The 24905-nt window shown below is 31.7% G+C and overlaps 1 protein-coding gene and 1 long non-coding RNA gene across 18 annotated transcripts in view; one reads left to right on the top strand and one right to left on the bottom strand.

The window, feature by feature from the left end:
* LOC126918090 (uncharacterized) overlaps positions 1–24905 on the bottom strand; it is a 702612-nt gene that overhangs the window by 308789 nt on the left and 368918 nt on the right. The window lies entirely within an intron of this gene.
* Positions 1–24905, top strand: part of LOC126917565 (protein cycle) — a 366148-nt gene that overhangs the window by 308225 nt on the left and 33018 nt on the right. For all 11 annotated transcript variants that reach the window (XM_050724557.1, XM_050724635.1, XM_050724626.1 and 8 more), the window contains 2 exons: positions 4184–4255; positions 15266–15503. In XM_050724557.1, the coding sequence (XP_050580514.1) occupies positions 4184–4255; positions 15266–15503 (310 nt within the window). The remainder of the gene's footprint in view (positions 1–4183; positions 4256–15265; positions 15504–24905) is intronic.

A 24905-nucleotide genomic window follows, 5' to 3' on the forward strand; every position in this document is an offset into this window, starting at 1 on the left:
GGCGTTCATTTGTGCCTTTTTTATAATGCTTTGTACTAAACTTATAACACGAACTTGAAATTCTACTAATCCTACCTAATTCTAATAATTAATTTAAAGAACGTTTAAAGAATTATATGTGATGATTTTCTTCTTGATTTTTCGTAGAATTTATCTGATAATCTATTAATTTTATTATTTTTCAATATGTATAATTCATTTCTTACTTCAAAGTTGGTTTTTTTTTCGTTTGCATACCAAAAGTGCTTCTTGTGATTGCAATAGCTTCAAGAGTTCTGTTGTATTCATTATTTCTTTCTTTCTCTACTCTATTTTCAATACTTTCGTGAGCAATTGTTATTCCTGGAAAATTTTTCGAGAACAAGTGTTGCTGGTGGGATAAGTGAAGCCTTGAAGACTTCGTCAACATATTTCAAAAACGTTTAGGTCGGTAAGCTTGCCCTTATCCTCAATAATTACCTCATTTTCATTACACAAGCTTTTGCATTATTGTATAACAGCATTAGTTTTTACTTATTCACTAATTTGGATTTCTACCGTAATTATACACCAACATTGTATGGAGTAATATGTAAGTTCTATAAATCACTACTTATTATTATCTTCTTGGAATGAAGCAATGATTCTAATATATATGTCGGAGATGTAGGGACATCAGGCCTTTCTTTAGGAAGATCCCCAATACTTGGGTTCGAGGTGACATAACTGGTCGCCGAACGTAGCCACGGTCACGGGATGAACGAAATGTCTTACAGAGGAGGTACCGATGTTGAGGGACACGCTGTATAAACAATCGAATCTCGATCAGCAGCAATGTTGGCTTACACGGGACTGCCTAGTTACGGCGCTTGGGAATTTGTTGATATTCCCGATCAATATGTATTTGACAAATGTGGCTGTATCTGTCTTTTATTTTGTAATCTCCTTGGAGAGTTTTCTGGAGTCAATCATCTTGGAGTCAATCTGAAAGAAACCCTGCGTCTGAGTAAATATGTCAGCGTGCAATCAAATATATTCAAACGTACAAAGAGTTTCCCGTTGACCGTGGATTCGTTATTGAACCCAAGAATATTGTCAAAAGCATTCGTTATACTTATTGTTTGTTATACAAGTTAACCGTTAAACTAATTATTTACTAAACTTTGTAAAGAAATATTTATCTATGTAAATACAACCTTTGTTGAACATCACGATGGCAAATTCTAACGAAGAATTATCGCGCGCCCGAAATCCTAACAATAACCCGACATATATTTTGCATGTTCGTCTTTATCGAGCTATTGCCCTGAATGTTTACGATTACTAGTAGGCTACAAATATTCATAGCAATATATATTTCTCATATTAAATATGTTATTAAATATAGGTTTGGGGTTGATATTTAATAGATTCACACAGATTGAATTTTACTTTCTATATATTTCACCATCTCGCACAAAACGTCTAAACACACCGGATACATTTAGGTAATTAACACGTGGTCGACTCTTAAGACATACTTATCTTGTAGGAACTAGCGATCATACCAACTTAACATTTCTCAACAAAATATTTTACGTAAATTCCTTTGAAGCGATTTCTTTGGATAAATTACATAAGAAAGTTTGAAATTTCTCTTTAAAATTTTACAGGATAAGGAGCTTTCTAAGAACATCTGTTCCACCAAGTATTAATAAAATATTGCAGATATTCTGATTATTTAACAGTTGATAATAAGGTTTTTATCTATCTACTATAAATCAAAATAAAACATTAAATACACGAAATTTAGTTTTCCTCGTCTGTATCGTTCGTATCAAATCAGTCTCATACGAACTGTTATGAAATTGAAACTTTAATGAAATCAAGTGAAATAACATAGAACAATACCTCATACAAAATATGTCTTACACTAGAGTACTTCATAATCATGTTCATAGATATTAAACTTTCAGATTTTAAAATAAAAGATATTGTTTTATGACGTGGAAAGAAATATACAATTTTTAAATTCTAGAAGAATTCAGAAAATATGGAACAAAAATAAGATTTTTCCGCCATAATAGCAAGCCTTGGTAGCATTATACCGAATTGATATGATCAAAGCAAGACTCCCAAAAGAATCAAATATAAGAGAACCACTTTATTCCGTACAAAGCCAGTTTGACTATAGACGTAAGTGGAAGTCGTACAGCGTATTGAACTATTACACATATTAACCTGCCACCCATGGAGAATACGTTGAAATGAAGCCACCTAAATGTATTCAAGAGTGATATTTCCATCTACAAACATCTTTCTGGCCTGTTTCACCCTCCTGCTTCCGCTTTGACATTCCCGTTAAACGAACGCAACTCCAAGTAATTACCAATCAAGGTGTCGGTTACCCGCTCAAAGGGTTAACTTAATCATTAACAGAACCGAAGATTTGCGTCTCCCGGGATATGGCTAGTCGAAATTGCCTTTAGTCACCAGCACGGTTGTGCTACCTCTGACCGGAATCTATCCAATTTCGCGTGTTTAAGAGAGTTCACGAACCATGAAGTCGAAACCTTGGACAAAATCAGAACAAAGCTTCCTTTTGATCAGTAGTGTTTTAGATTTTCCAATACTTTCCATAGTATTAAACATTTCTTCTACATGGAAGTTATATATTTTGTTTTGGATTTGAGGCAATTGTCTTGTATTAGATTAGATTTCATTAAATTACACACCATTACACATGCAACATCGTTCGTCATTTGCAATTTATTTTCAACGCAATTTGTTTGATTTATATCGGATTCTATGAATTAGTTTAATATTTTTTCATTATTTTCTCTTCATTCATTTAGGTAATACAATATTGTGGACTTTGAAGGAATTCAAATATTTATAGCAGTATAATAACTAGACTGTGGATATTTAGAAAGATTCATATTTTTGCAAATACAACCTACAGCAATGGAATCTAAGCAAAGATTTGTTTCAGTCGCTAAATACAACGTATTACAACGAATACCATATTTTGGGTATTTTATATATATTCGTATATTATGCGTGTTTTTTACATTTTTGCATCTATAAATGACTAAAAAATGTAGAAATATCTATCTGCACTCTAATATTTATAATAAGCTACTTTGTATAAACTACGAAAATTTGTTTTTGAATAGTGGGCTTTTGTATATATCTTTTATTTTGATATATTTTCTATATCTTGACAAAATTACATTAACGCCTTTGCACATTATTCTTTTGCTTGAATCTTATTGAATTAGATCGAATTATGTATACGAATATTTGAATTTAAGTTCAGATACCTACACAATTTTGAAATTGTCCAAATTCATGTTTAACTTCATTTGATGTAGACCAAGTGTAATTAAATTATATATTACAAGCAAAAGATGTATTCCATTGTGTAAGCAATATATAATTTGAGATAGAATAATGTATTTAGAAACGAATTAAAGACTCTTCGTAATGAAGGTATGAAAATTATGCGTGCCTCTTGAAGTTTGTACGACGAAGCTGTACACAAACTAAACTTGCTGAAATTTTACATCAAAAGGGGTAACGCCCCTTTTGAGGTGTACACGCCGAAGAAATTGATTCAGTATATACTTGGTTTCCTGGTGTTTCGACGTCTCAGGACTCGAGTAGGTCTTCATCAATTATTATTTTACTATATTATTTCACACTCATAGAGTGAAAACAAAACTAAAAACCGAATCAGTACATTTTTCCTATGATCATTAATTAATTAAAATAATGATGTATCTAGTATAAAAGCAACAATAAATCTTATATTATTGTTTAATACTCTAATATTAAACATACATCAGGATACTATATTTTATTATATTTTATTTTCCATTTGCTCTATGTAATTATGATAATAGTTAATAAATTAATTTCAATGTCTTCATTTATCTGTCTTGGGCAATAATTTAGATTCAAAGATTTTTTATCTTGCAATGATTTTAAAGCAGAGCTATCTATCATTTTACGACTACATGCTTTATAACAGATGAGTAATAAAATTTACTTTGCCAATTAAATTTAACGTAATTTAATTAAACGAATTTTATATTAAATAGTTAATAAGCAAAATTCTAATTTGGCTTGAAAAGCCCATGAAATTAATTTACACACCTATATGCTTTTCTGATAAAAGTTTAAGACGATATTTTTACAATCAACGTTTTACTTTCTGTTTCAGCGACAGTAGTGATTTATTGGACGACACGGGAGACGATGCCAAATCTGTTCGCACAAACGACGATAGCAAAAAGTAAGTAAACTATAACAAGAACATTTAACAAGCTATACGAATTTCATAAATAGAAAGATATTTAGATAGTCAAATTTGTCCAGCTCTGTTTTAATCGATATAGATTACCAAATGATATAATAATTTGTAATCGAAACTTCTTATTCCTTTCCATCGCTAATAACTTATGCGAACGCTTAATGCGGTTGTAAATAATGAGAAAAGAAGCAAATATTATGTAAAGTTGCTATCCTTATTACGATCCGCGCATTCTATCCAGTGAAAGTTTAGTAGAACCTATATTACCCGAGTTACTTATAGTATGCGCTGTTCGACACATTTTGTTTCCATGCAACAGGCAATTAGAGATATTTATTTTAATTTATTTTAAAAATATTAATATTCAAAATGCATGATAACTGTTGAATAAAAATGTAATAACTTCTTCCAGTATGTAATAACTTGTTCCTTGTCTCGCAATTTTATATTGTCTTTTTAAGATTATAAGGGATTTAAGATTATATTGAAATTATATCCTTATAAGGGACCATCCCTAAATTTTCCGTTAATCGCTATTCAGATAATTAAATAACGAATTTCTATTTCTTTTTATAAATATTGATATTTATTAGGAACAAAAACTATTGAACAAAAGTATAATAATTTCTTTCATTTCCTATTATCGTTTTATAAGGGACAACCTCTAAATTTTCCATTTCGATATTCCGATAATTCATCATCCCACCGAAATGTATTTTAATAATCAAGATTCTATTATATGTATATACTCGAAAAGTATGATAAGTTAGGGGCAAAGGGGAATACGTAAAGCATGCACGAGTTGGTTTCAACGTAGCAAGAAACCTCATTATGGTACAAAGTTTAATCTTGGTCAGCGGTTATGTAGTATTATGTCAGGTATTGCCAAGGTAAGTGCCACCTTGACCTGCCTTGATTCTTTACTCTGGCTTCATTGACGACATCATTAATCCAATGTACGCCAACGTAGATTAGAAAGACGACAAAAAGTGACAGCGCAGTTTATCTTCTATCTTGGGAATATTTAAACAGCAATTTTGCTCTGTAGTAAGTTTATTAATGGTAAATAGTACAGCCAGTTAATCAAATCATTAGTCGATTAAGACAAAAGTTTAAAATAGTATATTTCATTTATTCTTGCTCTTATATTATTGTTATTAACTGATAGATAAATATACATGTGGTTTTTAGACATTTGCGTATATTTATATATATTATATTTGTATGTCATAAAATAAATACCAAATACACAAATATGTATGTGTGTGTATAAAAGTTGGGGACAAAATTTACGAGCATGTACTCATCATACACAAGAAAAAGAATCTTAATATACGTGGGTTTAAAAGCTATTAGACTCGCTGTTTCAAGATGCTTTTGTCACTAAGACATTACTTTTACAGTATACATTCAATATGTCCTTCGTTCGTTTCAACACTTTGGCTCGTTCTCTCATAGCAGCATGAACACGTTGAAAGATCTTCGGCATTCCTCTTATCTCTTGGCAGCAGTTCCATTCGAATTATATCGATTCGAATTGTATTAACTCATTTAACGAAGTAACCAGTTTACTATATACTATACTTATATACACTAGGTAACTCGTAAAACTCTAAAAACATGGAAATTATAGATATAGAAATATAGGGACCGAGCATAAACCTGTACTTTAAACGAGAGATGTGAAATCATTTCCAGCGAGTGGGAACGTAGTATTTTGGAGCTGCATTGGTCATTGGCTCGAGATTAATTCGCGAAATTTCAAGATATTCAGGCTTCAAGTTTCAAATCAATTTGTTTACAATTACGAGTGGTTAAAAACTGAAATCTGTATATATGACAAGTTTTTATAATCTTCGCTTTGTAAGTAAGTTTTGCAATATTATTTTAATATACTAACATAACTAAACTAACACAAGTAAACATTTAAGGATTTTATCTAACGAATTTTATAACAATATATAACTTATCACCGTAAAAGTAAATGTTGGTCACAAATTTATAATGAATATTAAAAATTTTATTATAAAATGTTAATTTAATTACCTAAATTCATAACTATACTGGTAATACATTTTTTAATAAATCTGTTAATATCGATTGCATAAAGTGAGTACGATGTATTAGTAATATATAATAATTAATAATTTTCAAAACAACATTTTTTATCGATTTTATTATTTATTATATCTATTGACCTTTAAATAAAATTAGTTTATTAAATATGTGTCGCACACTCAGTGACGCATTCTTAAACTGACTTAAAATGATATATGACAAAGGGAGGAAGTAAACCAGTTACCAGTCGACTACTAATCACTCTTACTCAATAAAAATAAGATTGCGCCAGCGCAATAAAAAGCCATATACTCCCATTCCCGGAAAGGACTTCAACCCCTCAATTATTGCTGGTCTCTATATTCCTATGTTCATGTTCTGAAACTAATGGTTTTTATGACGTGTTTATTAAGATTTTAAATGTTTATTAAGATTATTTAAGATTAAGATCTTTTTGTTTGGTGTGATGAGTACTAGATGCTCCTAGAGCTTATCCTCGACTTTTATATATACTCTGCATACAGCGTATCTCATTTTTATTCATTCACGTAATTATCTCAAACTATTCGTTATTGAAAAAAATGTTTCACGTAAAATTTGTTCTGTTTCAAGGGGAACATCTTATGATAAAGACAAGTGTAGATGGGGGTGCCTCCGAAATCTCTAGGTGACCTCTGTTTCTTCAAATGGAACTATATGCTTTAATTTAACCAATTATATAGCTCATTCTGAGACAAATTCATTAATCTATAATACGTTGGTCATTGTAAGTCATGCAAGACCATTCATTGCCATTCAAAACTTACCTTCATTAAATATTTTTTAAATTGTCCTCCAGCATTCGAAAGGACAGTCTTGGGCATTAAGACAGTGATTTATTCTATCCTTAAATGATATCCTTTTAAAAGTTGCACATCTCAAGAACGATGTATGCGACCATTCATATTGCCAGGAGTAGTAGGTTCTTCTCGATAAACTTTTTCTTGTATAAAGCCTCACAAGGAAAAATCTAAGATGTTAGAAACCTTTGTGAAAATGAAATTTCACTTCTCCTTATTCAGAGGGAATATAAAGGCACGCATTAAGGACGGCTGCCAACAGATTAGATATGTAATTTTCAAGAAGGTGGAAGTCTAATGCAAGAAATAAGGAGCAATTTGAAAAATGTTTAACAAAGATAATTTTCAAAGATCAACATATTATAGATTAATAAATATAGTTAGTTTCATTTGAAAGAGCAATCATCACTTAGAGATCTCCGAGGCACCTTTATCTGCACCAAATTTGTGTTTATCATAATATTGTCCCATGGTACAGTTGTTTGATTCAGAACGACTAATATTGTAATTCGTGATTTCTTTCTCTCAAAGCTATTTTTTCCAAATTTTTAAGATCATCAACATGTTTCATTTAAAGGGTTCATGGACAAAAAGAGGAATATCGATCATCTACTTTTTATCATACGTAGCGCACATCAAGATAAATTCAACAATCTACAACATCATAGCCTTCAAATGATGTTGAATGAAAAAATAGAATTTAGGAGAGATTCGGCAAATTAGTATTCTGTGTTTTGCGCGCAAACTGTTTACGCTACGACAAATGTACAATATGATTTCTGTTGCGTTAAGCTATTTTCGAATACATAATATAAAATATTTCCCTGTGTGTCCGATCTTCGTTGGAGAAATCGTAGGACATATTACATCTATTTACTTTCACAGGATTTGTAAATGTCGATATCGTCGCTAAATGACACAGTCAAGTTTATAATGAAATTTCTACAACGCTAGAAAGTATGCAAGAAAGATAAATATATAGTGACAAGATGAATTTTAGTCTTTTAACAGTGAATAATGTCAAATATAATAGGTACTATAAATTTCACATTTTAAATGTCATTATACGTTATTCAAATTTCTAATACTTATATCTCATAAAACATTAAAAAGTCGTAGGTTAAGAGATAATTATTCTTTATATTTATAAGGTTTATTTTGCATTTTTCGTCATTTTAACCCTTAGAGTGCTATGGACGCATATATGCGTCTGGCGAAAGACATTGGTGTGGACTAAGGACACATGTATGCGTTTTCTGTAAGTGCCCGGCATGGACTAAGGACGCATGTATGCGTTTGTCAATTTTTCCGAACACCTACGCGGAAGTAATACTATTACGTTTGTGTGAGATAAATATAAATGCATTCCTTAGTAACGGTAAACAAATGCCAATAATGCCTCGTTATAACAGTTGTCTACCTGTTTCACGGACAGTCGCATCTAATTATCAAGAAGAAAATGTGTTGTTTGTGAGAAAAATAAGAGAATGCAGAAAATGCGATGTCGGATTGTGTATCGATAATTGTTTTGAAATTTTTCACACACAACTGAATTATTAACTTGTGTTATATTTACTAAATTTAGTCTTCTAGTTTATTGTTTTCTAGTTTATTATCCAATTCTAGTTTATTGTAAATTTCAATGTTTATAATAAATAATTAATACTAAAAAAATAACGCTCTTGAATCATTTAATCTCGCGCAAAAGAATTACTATAACTTATTACGATTTGCGCTTTGAATAGTCAATCAACAGAGTTCAGTCTAGCGAAAAAATACTCCGTCCACAGCGATCGACAGCGCTGGCCGCGCGCATAGGCCGCGAGTATTCAGCACTCTAAGGGTAATACGCATTTTCAAACATTTTCAAAGTGGTGTTGAAAGATTTTCTATTCGCGTCAGTTACCGATGATCATCGTATGACAGATAAACAAAACCACCCTCAATATGCAGTACATATACTTCTGTATTGTGGTGATAGTACAACATTAATTATATATTTAATATATTAATTATATAATTATATAATATATTATATTATATATTATATATTATATATTATATATTATATATTATATATTATATATTATATATTATATATTATATATTATATATTATATATTATATATTATATATTATATATTATGTATTATATATTATGTATTATGTGTTATATATTATATATTATATATTATATATTATATATTATATATTATATATTATATATTATATATTACATATTACATATTACATATTACATATTACATATTACATATTACATATTACATATTACATATTACATATTACATATTAATTATATATTTCATTACATATTTTAATGTAATTTAAATATATAGTATTTAATCAAAGAATTTTTAACTTAAAATGTGATCCGCATGAATAAAAAATCAACCGAAATCAACTCCGCGTTAAACATGTTAAACGAACACATACGCATGTATCGAAATTATGATTAAAAAATTAATTTAAAGTACCAAACAACGAGATAAAAAATATATAAATTATTAACCATAAATTATTTAAGTTAATATCATAACGTTATGACGGCATGAGTATAACTGGTTATTACATGAACTCTTTGTATTTGTAATGTAAATTGGATTACATCATGTAAACGTCATTTTGTTCATAGATCATATCATCAGATATCATTGAGGATATATGTAGAAGATAGAATGTTATCATTGATATTATTATTATTATTATATAATATTATATTATTATATATATTTTTATATTATTATTATATATGATATTATTATTTTAGTGTAATACATATATAATACGTATATTTATATGAATATATGTATGGATATGTAATATAACTATAACGCATCTACTATACTGAACGTAATGGAGGTCTTAGCCGGTAAGAATCCGGCACTACCTTCTGCTGCCGCCCTGTGTCCCCCGCCCCACGCACAGGGTGGCGAGAAGGTGTCTATGAAGATTTCCTCCACGTGAAAAAAAAAAAAATTTTTTTTTTACGAGGCTGCCCGCTTCTTCTGCGAGGAGGTTATGCTCGTAAAGGAGGGGGCAGGGAGAGAAAGAGGGAAGAACTCTCACCCTTGTAGGGTGACGCGACGAAGAGGGATGGCAGTCAGGCGGCCCAGAGCCGCTTCACCGCGGTCCCAGCGGGCTGCGACTAGAAGGGGGGATGGCGCTAGGGGCAATGCCCCCCCTCTAGCTCCAAATTCAACAGTCGGAGAATCATTAGGACTGGCTCGAAGAGGACGCGGGAAAGGGGTGCAACTGAAGACAATTCATAAGAGGTTCCTGGAGCACACCTGTCATACGCATAGGATAGTCGTCGTGGAGTTTTAGTCGGTAAAAATCCGACACTACTCTGCTATTACAGATTATTAACAGCAGTGGAGTGTCCATGAGGATTTTTCTACGTACAAAAAAAAAAGTTAGCAGCCGAGATAAAACACGTAGCGAACGGCGCCACTGTTCATAGAATACCGTTCATGCATAATACTAAACATATAGTGCGGTCAAAATAGACATAAAAATAGTGATCAAAGAACAAAAATTCTAACGGAACTAAATTTTGGTAGAGACCTTGGGTACACCTGTAGAAATAAAGTGCCAAAAGTCCCTATTAATTCCATGCATGCTAAAAAAGTTATTCACGGTCAAAGTAAAAATTTTCGGATTTTTTAAATTTTTCTTGAAAACGGTAAGTTTTATCGGAAATATAGTCAGACAAAAATTGTAGATCATAAAATTATCTACAAAAATGTTCCTCATACTTTTTTTCCTTAGAATCACCATTCCTAAGATATCGCCATTCTAAAAGTTGAAGAAGTTACATTCTACATGATATGCATACATTTCCACACCACCTATGAGGTAGTGTACTTGGCGCTTTTTTTGCACCATCTGTTATGACGGAGTTTTATGGGAAAATACTGTATTTACTGCATAATGATTAGTGATATTGATACTGATATTGATTATTTTAAACTGTAGTTCTAATTTATGTTAATATTTTAATCTGATTCATACTCTTCAAATTCGACTTCAATAGTCATGTTTTCTTCGATTTCTTCTTCTTCCTCTTCTTCCTGATAGATGTCCATAAATTGTTCAACTGAAGATGAATCAGCTGTCTCTTCATCGATATCACACGAATCTCCGTCTATAGGATTCGATTGAACATTCAAGCAAGACTGGCTTTGGCAATTAGTACACGCTAGTGAACACGACAACCCTACTCTTCTACAGCCACATTTAACACTACAATCTTTTTTACAGTTGCGAAAAATAGTGTTTAGGAGCTTTTCCGGGGTAGGTGGGAGGATAGCTTGAATCAGTTCCAAAATATTGTTTGTTAATTTCCAATCCCAGTCTTCGGGGTTTAGTTGATTGCCTAGCCATGCCTGAACTTGATAGAATGCTCGATACAAGTGTTGATGAGCAGAAGCCGATGTTGGAGGAAGACAAGATAGTTGTACTTGTTTCTTGTTCCGTGTATTTTTTACAAAAGTTAAATATCTATACATGTCTATACAATCAATTTTCTTTGGAACTCCATAGACAGCAAGGAGAAAGCGAATTCCTTTTCTGATTATCGTTTGAGCAGAGGGATCAATTTCATTAAATACATTAGCGCAATCAATTAAATCCTTTTTTTCAAATAATTTTAATACTGATGTTTTGTTCCTTCTGAACATTGCTGATGTATCACAGCTGGTTATCGCATGTAAAAATAAAATATGGTTTTGGCATTTTGGATAATCAGATAAACTTTTTGAAGAGTATATTTCTGTTTGCTGTATCACCTCTTTCGATACTTGCATCGATCAAAGTTTTCATTCCACGACTAACTGTAACAGTTTCACCTTCCGTCAAAAGTTTATTGCAGATAAAGCACAATTGTGACATTTTTTTAAAATATTAATGGGTACAAACTGTAATAGTAGACGCTAGCAATAAATACATGTATTCACTCGAAAGGAATGTTCATAACACTAAAAGTATTTCACTTACTTCAGAAAAGCAGAACGTGGCCACGTGAACAATGATAGAGTAGCCAGATGTTGATCAAGGCCATGCGGGTATATAGAAAGGATTGGCTAAGGGACTGAGTTTCTTTTGAGTGTATATTCTCAAAATTGTATTGTTTAAACATATAAGAGAAACAAATAGGCACTTTTACTTATATTAAGTGCCTGACTATATATATATGTGGTATTTGTGTGCATATCATGTAGAATGTAACTCCTTCAACATTTAGAATGGCGATATCTTAGGAATGGTAATTCTTAGGGAAAAAAGTATGAGAGACATTTTTGTAGATAATTTTATGATCTACAATTTTTGTCTGGACTATATTTTCGATAAAACTTACCGTTTTCAAGAAAAATTTAAAAAATCCGAAAATTTTCACTTTGACCTTGAATAACTTTTTTAGCACACATGGAATCAATGGGGACTTTTGACAGTTTATTTCTACAGGTGTATCCAAAGTCTCTACCAATATTTAGAATAGTTGGAATTTTTGTTCTTTGATCACTATTTTTATATCCATTTTGACCGGACTATGTAAATAGAATTAGTTAGCCTTTGTTAGACAAAACGTTCATCCCTTGACCGCGGTTACGTTCGGCGACTGGTTGTCGCTTCGAGCCCAAGCTCACTATCATAAATCTCGAACAAATACAATCGGATTGAATGACGACAATTGCTTAATTACGGCTATGGTAGAATCTAGATTACAGTATTAAGAAGTTTTACCAAAGTTGCAAAGGGAAGGCTCCGGTATCCTTCCATCTCCGACATACATACCAGGTATGTAAATATGAAACCGGAATTTTTGTATAGAAAATACACGTTTATTGTATGAAAATGATTAAAAATATTTTATTCGAAGTATTGCCCATCGCTTTAGAAGACCAGTAGAAGATTCCTGTAACTTCCCTGAATCTTCAACCACTAACAAGAGAATCAATTATTAATTAACTTTCTCTCTCGCAATGATGATTATAGCATATAACTAAACATGGTTATGTAAGAACGTAAGAGTGAAAAACGAAGCTTAATTGTCTAGGTATCGACCTAGACAACGATTAAAATCGTATTAAAATGTGTTATACGCGATTGTTGACCGAGCTTATAGTCCAGGGCATCACAATGACCGCATGTTTCTTAAATTAATAAAGCGGCGCGCGACCCGTAAACCAAAACTGGTTTTTTGTAGCCGCAACTTCCGCTCGCCAATTGATCGCTACAGGACATGAATGCGAATTCCTGTTAGACAAATCACCGATGTTCGCTCACAAAAGCGCCATTTATTAGCTGAATCGCCTTTATAATTTATTCACCGCGAGAAGGGTCACGACTCTGAAGAAGATGACAGAGGCTTACGAGGAGGAAGAACGAGAAATTTAATGTACCAATGACCTCTTGCGATTTTTTCGTCATCCACGGGTCAACTATCGCGAAGAGTTTCTCACATTTTGGTATTTCTTGTTACTATATTCTTGGATGTTGAAGATATACATACATTCACGTTCGTAAATATTAGGACATTTGTTTGGCTTCGTAAGAAACATAATAACTGAAATATAAAATTCTATACTTATATGGCAAAAACTTTTAGAGACTATTACAGATTCAAGTAATAAGAATTATAGATGGATATAGATTATACGCGTCTGTGGATGTAGAAAACGTCGTTCGAACATTTGGGAACGTTCCAAAGTGTTCCGCTAAACGTACCCTTTTGTTTTTAAGACGCAAGGTGTACTCGAACGACGAAGACAGGGGAGTGACGAATGTGCACGTTTCTATTATTATATTTTATATCTTATATTTTATATATTTTATACCTCATCATTGTATTTTGCTCTTATAACTAGTTACTCTTTATAACTAGTTTACAAATCTGAATCCTATATATAAAAATGATAAAGTTATACAAATATATAAATTCCATTAAAAAATAATTGTGACGCCTGTCCAAAACTTACGGCAAAATACACGTACAATAGAAAAATGAATAATACGAATGTGAAGATTGAATAATAAAATAGAATTCGAGGATTACGACATATACACGATAATTCGCTTGGATAATTTTCTAATGATCATATTATATCGTTCACAAGGGTTTTGACACTCGTAAACGAAGATTTCAAAATTGTTTTCTGAAATTAAGTATGTTGGGAATAGAAATAATATTTTAAAGATGGCACGAAAAATACTCTAGTATCTTTGAGATTTTGAAATTTATTAATTCGAATTATATTTAGTCTGCTGCATGTATATGTTTAAACTTATACTACTTTATCATAAGGGTGAATATAACGTATGAGAAGTGAATATTCCATTAATTGTTAAGGTTTTTAAGAAAATTTTTATAAAACGATTTTTAATAATTTTTTATATTACTATTTTATAGGCAATAATAAATAAGCCTGTAATAAGAATTTTGGAATTAATAAATTCCACATATATATATACACATATGGACACGAATGATTTATTTGACCACTCAACATAATTAATTACAATCGGAAATCATTCTTGCCAGTTGTGATTTATGACTCATTAGTACACTCTAGTTTTTATTTCAAAGAACTGTGGTAGTCATTATAAAAACGCATAATTTTTCAATTTAAATCTGAATTTAGAAATAATTTTCCCTACAGATATTCTTTGGATTTGGAAACTAATCCGTTTGAGACGGATATTTCTTTTGAAAGTAACTATGTTTCATTCTGATTAAAAACAATGTACACGTATCGGAGATAGTTTTTAAAATAGTTCCATTTATCATAGAATCGCATGACTTCGTATAAATGGGTTTCAGTGATGTTAGGACATCTTTAACGATCTAGCAGTGTTTTTAAAAATTACTTTAGGCTATATTATCTCGTTAGACTGGAAAGGATTAAGCATCAGTATAAAAAAATGTAAAAGTTCATTTAGCAATAAGAGCTATATTGAACCTAATTCGTACTACTATCTTTCTCAAAATCACTGAATCATAGAATATAATAATATTATGTATATATACAGAATATAGAATATATGCTAATATTGTCTGTCTCGTGTTATTTTCTAGGCAAAATCACAGCGAAATCGAGAAAAGACGAAGGGACAAGATGAACACTTATATCACCGAGCTTTCAGCGATGGTACCAATGTGTCACGCGATGTCTCGTAAACTCGATAAACTGACCGTGCTGAGAATGGCTGTGCAGCACTTGAAAACCATATTAGGCGCTGTTACCTCATACACGGAAGGTCATTATAAGCCAGCGTTTCTCAGCGATCAAGAGCTTAAGACGCTCATACTTCAAGTGAGTTCGATCAAAAATTTACTATCCCTTCACCAGCTGATCATAGGTTTTCATTCTAGAAAGTTTGATGTTTAGATCTGATGTAGAATGTAGATGATGTTTGCTTCAATTTAATCCAAACATGCTTATCATCAAACTATAGGTGTTTACAACTTTATAGAAAATTTAAATATACAAAAATGACCAGGACATATATAATATATGAAAAACATACAAAATGTCCAAAATAAAACACTTGCTATAATATTTAATATTGCTTTAGATTCTATATTTTACAGCTCTACTGTAGTTCGTATAAATATGAATTTATATAAGAACTCGCTGCTTAACAGTTATTCTTTGGAAAGGATGATAGAAAAATGCAGATTCAAATTCATGTGAACAGAACTAAAGAAACGGAAGCTAAGCGGAGATTTCTTTCACATATCACATATTATAACGAATATTTTATATTGAAAATATTTTATATATTGTTACGTATTATACATTCTGTGTATCTTTGTATCTTCAAATGTCCCATAAATGTTTCAAAATCCGACATCTGTCTAATATATTTTGCAATTTTTGTAATGCTGATCAGGCTACCCGATGTTCTCCTCTTGTTGTGACTTTAAACTGATAACATTGTACAATTCTGCAAATTAATATTTAAAAAAAAGTGATGATAAATAACGCTATATAACAATGGATTACACGCACGTACGTATCATATCCTTAGAAATATAAATCTTAGCAACATCGCATCATTTATTTCATTGAATCCAAAACTTAATGAAGTGAATCGAATGTAAATAAAATGATAAAAAATTGAGACATTGAAAGCAATAGCAGACTAAATCACACTTCTTCTAAACGTGAGTTTGTAGTATTGATATTCCAATAAGCTGTATTAATCGTAGAAAAGTGGTGGAATTCATTCTTTCCTAAATAAAATCCAGATAGCGTGATGAAATCAATTGTGGTGCTGAATATTTTGTGTTTACTGTCTATTTTAGACAGCGAATTACTCGGATTGTTAAGTATCGAGATTAATCCGCCTTTACTATCAATTTGTGTCCATATAAGTGAAGTTACTAGAAATCATTTGAAATCAAGTAATCTAATTTCAGCTATTGTTACCATACAAAGAAAGTTACTCGATTTGAAATTATTCTTTGAAATGGAAAATAGATATCTAAAGTTACGCATACCTAAATTCGAAGCACAATCAGTTTACTTACTGAAGTTAGTCTTAGCAAGCGTGAAGCTAGAAATAGTGAAATAAATTTTTGAAAGATCGTGGAAATATACCCGTAAGAGTATATCAAAGGATTACGACCCCATATAAATAAACAATGTGACGTTGTAATTTCACATCGATGACCTCGTGCGATTCAGCAGATGAATATTTCTAGTGATGCAATGCAGACAAGTATACAAACTCGCTAGTACATGCTTGTGTGTTACATCATCAGAAACAGAAACATAAACCTGTCGAATGCGAACAACGTCACTAATGCGAAATCGCAACGATGTCTTTCATCGCTTGTTCACGCTAGAAATGCTATAGTATTGATGATTATAATCGATAATTATCGATATACATATTATTGATAACTTATTAATAGACTATAGTATTTATGCATTTTCAGGAGATCTAGGGTTCCAAAAATCTACAGAATGCATATAATATGCAAAAATATATAAAACGTTCAAAATAAAGTATTATGACCTTTAGCAAATGCTTAGTAGATAGAACTGTTCGAGTCTCATTTCTTCAGTTCTGTTCATAAGAATATAAGATTGTGTAAACATGCGCAGTCTACTTTAATAATACTTTTCGTTATGTTAATTATACAGGGTGGTTGGTAACTGATGGTACAAGCGGAAAGGAGGTGATTCTACGCAAAAAAAGAAGTCGAAAATATAGAATAATAATTTTTCATTTGAGGCTTTGTTTTCGAGAAAATCGACTTTGAATTTTCGCTCGGTACGCGTGCACTTTATCATGTCTCATTATAACGGATCTCATTGTAATCGTTGTCTCGATGGATGTTACCGCAGTTTAATTTTGTTTTTGCCGTAATGGAAAATTAGGAATACATAATGAAATAATATGAAGTAATCATAAAGTTTATTATTACAAAAATTGCTGAAAATGTTGCCCATTCTGCCGAACACATACTTCTGCTCTTCTAATTAAATCTCTATGAACACTTTCCAACACATTGGAAGTGTTTATCAACATAATGTTAATCGAGACAATAATCTACAGTGAGATCTGTTATAACGAGACGCGATAAAGTGCACGCGTACCGAGCGAAAGTTCAAAGTCGATTTTCTCGAAAACAAAGCCTCAAATGAAAAATTATTATTCTATATTTTCGACTTTTTTTCGCGTAGAATCATCTCCTTTCCGCTACCAGTTACCAACCATCCGGTATATTTAAGATATCGTTAAGGTGCATAGCATGACCGATACAAAATAATTGAAGCAGAATGTAACTCAAAAGTTTGGAGGATGCTAGTTGTAGAACTTCAAGAAATAATAACTTTCTTAACCCTAAGATGCTATGATCTTGAATTCTGTAGACACTTTTTGCTTCCCCCTTAAGCGACTTGGGATTAAGTAAATAATTATTATGTTCATAATATTATTCCTTTACGGTATCGAAACTATGATCTTAAAAACGACAGTTATAATTATAATATTCTTATTTCTCGGAAAAATGTAGGATAAAATTTGTTTCCTCAAAGAAGCAATGTGTGTTCTAAACTTCTGAACGGCAGTGTACACTTTACGCGGTCAATTAAATTCAATGTACCGATAACTCGAAGATATTATCAATGTAACGAGCTGTTCATAAAATTTCGATACTATCAATATTTATTAATAAAAGATCAGTATTAATAATAGCCGGAGATGAAATACTACAAGATGAAAAAATACAATTGATGACCATGAAACTTCGGCAAATAAAATATTAGAAAATTTCTTCCTTAATCGTTAACGATTTCAAAATATCGTCGTTAAAAAGGAAAAACCAACTAAACAAAAAGGTACTAATAATGATGACATAATACGCACAGAGTCGCGGTTGATAGCGTTATTACGACGATTGCAAAAGGCGCGCGAAACGACTATCGTTCAGCTAAAAGTCTGAAAGCGACCGATTCCGACGATGAGATTATACGCCATTACTGATTCCGTATTCGGAAAACCAGATAGCAGATACGATTGTGCATACCATTCAGGTAAGACTTCCTGGTATTTCAGAATCACTTGCGTAATTCGAATAGCTCGATTTGTACGCCGCACCGCGCCGGCGTACAAGATACGCTGACAATTTCCTTTAACTTTTTCATCCGGTAGAATGATTTTTCGCTATAAATCGCCTGTTTCCTCTATAAAAAAAGTGACGCGGCCGATTTACTTGGCGGCAAAATTGCAATTTTCTATCAGACGGTGATTCGGTCGCGATCCTTTGCTCGAATCGTTTCACTTTCCTCCTCGTTGGTGAGTTCGGTTTCCCATGCGAGTTCGCATGTGTGATCGCGTTAAAGCCAAAGTCATTAATCCGCTAATTGGAAGTAATGCGGGGGAAAAGTTTTTGCGTCACTTGTAAAAGGCCGTCTGTGCGTTTTGCAATCGGTTCGTATGAGACTGACTCTGTGTGTCTAATAACCGTGTGGCTAACCTTTCTCCAGCGTGCTACACATTTTTCACAGAGATCGGTCTCGTGACGGGTGAAAGAGAAGGGTTCGAATCATGTAGATGTGCAATTACGCCGTTGATAATACGTTTGCTCTTGCCGTTTACATCGATCGCGCTTCTGATGATCGATTATCGACGGATTTCGAATCATCAAACAAGTTGCTATTTGTTAATAATTCCCGCGGAACCAGCGATCTTTGTGGCAAATATTCTGCAATTAAACTGGGAAATCACATTGTTGTTAAATTACAGATCCATACGCAATTTTGTATTTTTGTGAACAGAAATAAACGAAAAATAGAGTTTGCGCAGAAATTTGTTTTATTCAGTAATTATCATAACGACTGCAATACTTTATATGTTTTACATATTTTTACGATATACATTCTATGTTTCCTTGCATATTTTTATATATCTACTAAATTCTTATACATCATTATGCAAAATACTACTACTAATACTAAAATAATGCCAATAATGATAACTGATCATATTTTTAAGAAATGTTTTTCCACATAATGTTATATAAAAGTGAATCGTTAGATGTTCACTTTATGGTGCTACTTGTTTTCTAATTTTTCCTGGTTCGCAAATTTTATAGGAGCAGGTTTAATAAATGGAATTGTATATCGAAGATTCTAATATTTAATAATATTTTGAATGATATTTTAAAATATTAAAAATAAATAGCACAAAACAAGTTGATTGAAAAATTATTTGACAAAGTTTTCGACGAAACCAAAGCAGATGTGTTCAACGTATCAATTATTTCGAATTAAGCATTTTTCTAAACAACACTTTTTAAAAAGCAACAGCTGATTAAAAATAATATCAAATACCTTCATATTCGTTTATAAAAATAAAATATTTCCATTTGGTAGATGGCCTGAGACTTTCGTATAGTATTAGGTTGTCCGAAAAGTTTCTTTCGTTTCATAAGGTGATAATAGATGAACAACAATTTCTGTTTTATATTATTTTATAAAATTAGGTATGATCCATATTGTTCTATTTCTATTATTATGTTCGTGCATAATTCAATAAACTAATATAAAACAAAACACATTGTGCGTCTATTATTTCTTTATAAAACGAAAGAAACTTTTCGCACAAACTAATACTATACGGATCATTACAACAGAAAAAAGGAATATTATCTTACTTTAAAAAGTAGTTATTTGAAAATCGTTCGCATAATTAGCGAAATAACTAGTCTTAGGGAGTTTTGAGTTATTATTTGATTTTTGTATAGAATCTTTTGTATCTGGCGAGCAGCATTTCGCAAGTGGTTTTTCGATTTTTCTGCTGTCTTTCATTCAGTTCATGTGGAACCCATTTTCCCATCTTCTGGATCTTTCCCATGGCTTTCAAACGTATGGAGACGGCTTCTCGTGTCACGTTTAATTGATTAGCGAGTTGTTGTTGTGTTTGAGCGTCAACCTCATCCAACAATGCTTGCAATTCGCTGTCTTGAAACTTTTTCGGTGGTCTTCCACGTTCTTCGTTCCTCGCGTCAAAATTGCCACTTCTGAATTTTGTAAACCACTCAAAGCACTGTGATTTACCAAGAGCATGCTCACCATAAGCTTCGACAAGCATCCGATGTGATTCTGCAGCAGTTTTTTTCAAATGGTAACAGAAACTCAATGCTGTCCGCAAATCGTAGTTTCCAGGCACAAAATTCGACATGTTCAACGCTATTACAAACTATGCTGTTGTATGAAACTTGTATTGTTCCGAGTCGAAAATGTTTATGAGATGTCAACAAAGACTTTTGGCATCAATGACGCAGTTTAGTGATAACTACATTATCAGTTAGGGCCATCTATAGGCAAATTCCGGTTTCATACTTCCGGTTACATTACCTGTCAGTTAAATGTTAATTGAAGCACATTTTTATCGCACATGCGATAGGAAAATTTCGAATAAAAAAAATTTTATTACATAAAATATATAACGAAATGCTTCTTTTATAAAATAACAAAATAGAAGATAAGAAAATATTTACAGCAGTCAAGAATCCAAATTATTTAATGATTCTCAATGTGATAGATATTAATTTAGATCAGAGGCAATATCATACGTGCACAACTATACATACATACGACTTTAGACCAAAATCTGAAAAAGAAAGTCTTTCTTAGTATTAATTTAAATATCATGTTTGAACTTTTCAATTCTATTTCCATTATTTTATGCTTATGATGGTTATAAAACCACTTAATAAATTCGTTTTATAAATCAAAAGGTATATGATTTTTGTCCTCCTATTTACGTATGTTATACATACTTGTAATCTAGTTTATTAAAAGAAATTTATATATAAAGAAATGTTTAACGATATCGGGTTCTAAATATACAAAAACACTGTATATTGATAACAAACTTTGCAACAAAACCTAATCAAAAATAATACTTCAATTTCTAAGAAAAAAAAAGATATTAATCGTAGTTTTAAATACTAAACTCTGAAGCGTTTTTTAGTGCTGGTTTAGTTTATTTAATGTATCGCTGCTTTGAAGAAGTTTGTATTTTTAAACCAAACTCTTCTAGACCAGCAAATTCAAGACGTTGTTGAATATCTGAAGCATGTTAATCGTCTCCTTTTAAAAGGTGGCGAAAATGACGATGTTTCACAACTAGTATCATATAATAAATTAAAAAGATAGAAACAATTTGTTCAATATTTACGTGCTTCTAACAAAGATTTGGGCAGAAAACAAATAACGGGCCTGTGTAAAATTGCTGCATTTTACGCGGATAATACTCTTGTTGAGACAAAACAAGCTGATATGCGCAAACAATGTCTAGAGTATTGGAAACTTCTTAATGAAACTAGGACAATCCCAAGACACATGAACCCAAAAAATAAATTGAATATGCAACAAAGATTCGATTTTGTCATCGAGTTTCTGTTTTTTATTCAGTTTTTTAACATATTAGTGTTTAGAATACCGAGTAAGGTAAACGAAAATTTTCATTTCCATAAAATCATTTAATACTGTATACGTAGCAATTATCATTATTAATAGTATTTTACGTGTTAATTGTAAATTAATTGAACTGATAAACGAAAGGCAACTTTTCCTCTTATCTTCGTGAAGTATAGTTATCTTACAATTTTTATTACTTATCCACTTCCTTTATCACGGGCGACTCGCATTGTTTAGCTGGTAACTCAGCTCGAAACTACAACTGAATTCGAATAAATCATGGACGAACACGTTATAAAATTACGAGAAGTCTGTTGTATTATTCTTAATAATAGAATTTAACGAATTAATTTTTGTACTTTTATTACGTGAAAAATCTGCAATAAAAATTAGGACGATAAGAGATAACATTATATATATATATATAATTATACCATATGTTGTTATAGTTAAGTATGACTTAAAGTTAAGTTGAATACGATTTAAAAACGACCGACAAGGTTTAGATTAAACTAGATTTTAATACATGCTGCATTTTTATTTCCAATAATAAATCTTGTCAGATATCAATAATTCATTTTCTAGAATGATCAATGAATACTTTCAGTGACATAGTTCAAGGTTCATGTTTAGCAGAAAAATTCCACATCGAATTATAATCTTTACAAGTCATTTTGAAATTCTATGAACTTCTAATATTGCTCAAAATCTGCGTCAAAAGCGAAATTATATAATATTTTCTAATTGCGCTCGTCACCTAGGATATCATCAATTATTTTATAATTACCCTCAATATCTAGGAAGCTGGCAATTATTTTGTAATCGTTCGCGATATCTAAAAACTGTCAATATCGGGGAAATTGTGACAGACTCGAAGTACCATTTTCTGATTGTTCTCAATTACCGATCACTCCCTAATTATTCTCTATACCTATCGATTAAGGAAGGAAATTTTTTAAACGCTTCTTTGAAATTCCATGAATCTTTAACCGAACACCATACTAAACTCAAAGTTATGAATTATTTCGAGATTATTAAACTGGGGATGTTTGTGCATTTATTGAAAATTTAAATGCACTTATAAGAGAATCATAAAAATAAGTGACTTCGTTACAATATTAGAGGATGAAAGAAATTTTTATGTAAGTTCCATTTTCTGATCCAAATTTATAAAAGTCCGAGTTTGGTTAAATTCACAGTTTACTATTAATTATTCTTAAGACTTAAACAGTCTTCGATTATTTCTTCGTTATCCTTGATCCCCCTGCATTCTTTACATTTCTTTACATTTTCGAACAAATCGTATTTTCCTATCCTTAAAAAATTCCTTGAATTTCCAAGGAAATAAGACAGAATCGTTACTAATTATATAAATTCAATAATTAATAAATAATACTATTAATAACTATTAATTTCTCGTTTAAATGTTATGAAAAAAATATTCTTAGAACACGAAGGGCCCTTTTCTTGGTTAAAGCGAGAGGAAGATTGAACCATAAAACATTCAAGGATCGCAACAGCTTCATATCTTTATTCTAAAAAATCCTTTAGTATCTGTCTTTCATATCTCTGAAATTTAGTACGTACAATTTATCGAGATTTTTCTGTACACCCAGTAGATAGCTATGCCAAAATAGACCACTGATTTCGTTAAAAAATTTTCGACGCCAGGGAAGCTTATGAATATCTCCCTTGACCCTCAGACGACAGACTGAGTCAATTTTGATTCATGTAGGATAGTTTATTACTTCCTACGTAACATTTACATATTGTTATTTTATCAGACTATATTAAATTTAATTGTCACACAAGGGTAACAAGCTTCTTGGTCCTGTTCTTTGCTTTATCGCTACAAAGCAAAATAATCAACCCTCGTTAGAATAATAATCCAGTCTCCACTGAACAAGTGTTAAACTCAAAAATCAACTAACAAAATAAACGTCCCGCAATAAGTAACATGCATATAACGGTATGTATGGTCGTTTCGGGTACAGAGATGCGTTGTACAGAAACTGCACAACGCGTACGTCGATCGAATACATCGCTTATGAGTCTCGAAACTTTAAGAATGAGTCGTAAAACGGAACGGGCATAGTTGCTTTTCACTCTAGATTCCGTCACGCGACTGAGCACAGAGTTCGTGTCGGTGGCTGGTGAGCATTTTTCATTGTCGCGTACTAGTACGTAGATAGGTTTATCTTTTATCGGGACTTTCCTTTGCTCTATCCCGACCGGCTCGACTAAATATTCGAACGAGTGACCACACCCGGCATACCAGCTCGGATCGACACCGGCTCCATTATTATCCGCAGGAACTTTCATTGTGAATTGCTGCACGTTTATTACCGCCGTCGATACCACTAGTATCCGGTTCACGGATAAATTAACATTTCTACTGTGCGACTGACGTTAACTATAAACTCTGCATCCTTGACGGTTAAGATCTATACGTTAAGTTTCAAGACAATAAAATCGTTCAAAAACATTTTATTATCGTGTATTGCCTGATGATTGCACCACAGATGTTTCTGCGATATCATTCTTTTTATTAATATAACACCTTAAAAAAGAAAAAGAATAAAACCTAAATAGGGAATTATTCCATCCTTTAAATAAAACAAGGTACTCTTTGCAATATTTAGACGTTAACTGTAAGCTCTGCATTCTTGACGGCTAGGGTCCAGGTATCTGCTGTTCAACGACAAATGATTTTTCATTTCCAATGGTTTTAAGGACAATAAAGTCGTTGGAAGATTTCTTTTTAACGTAAGATGC

Source organism: Bombus affinis, chromosome 1 (genome assembly GCF_024516045.1).
Source record: "Bombus affinis isolate iyBomAffi1 chromosome 1, iyBomAffi1.2, whole genome shotgun sequence".
Taxonomy (NCBI): Eukaryota; Metazoa; Arthropoda; class Insecta; order Hymenoptera; family Apidae; genus Bombus; species Bombus affinis.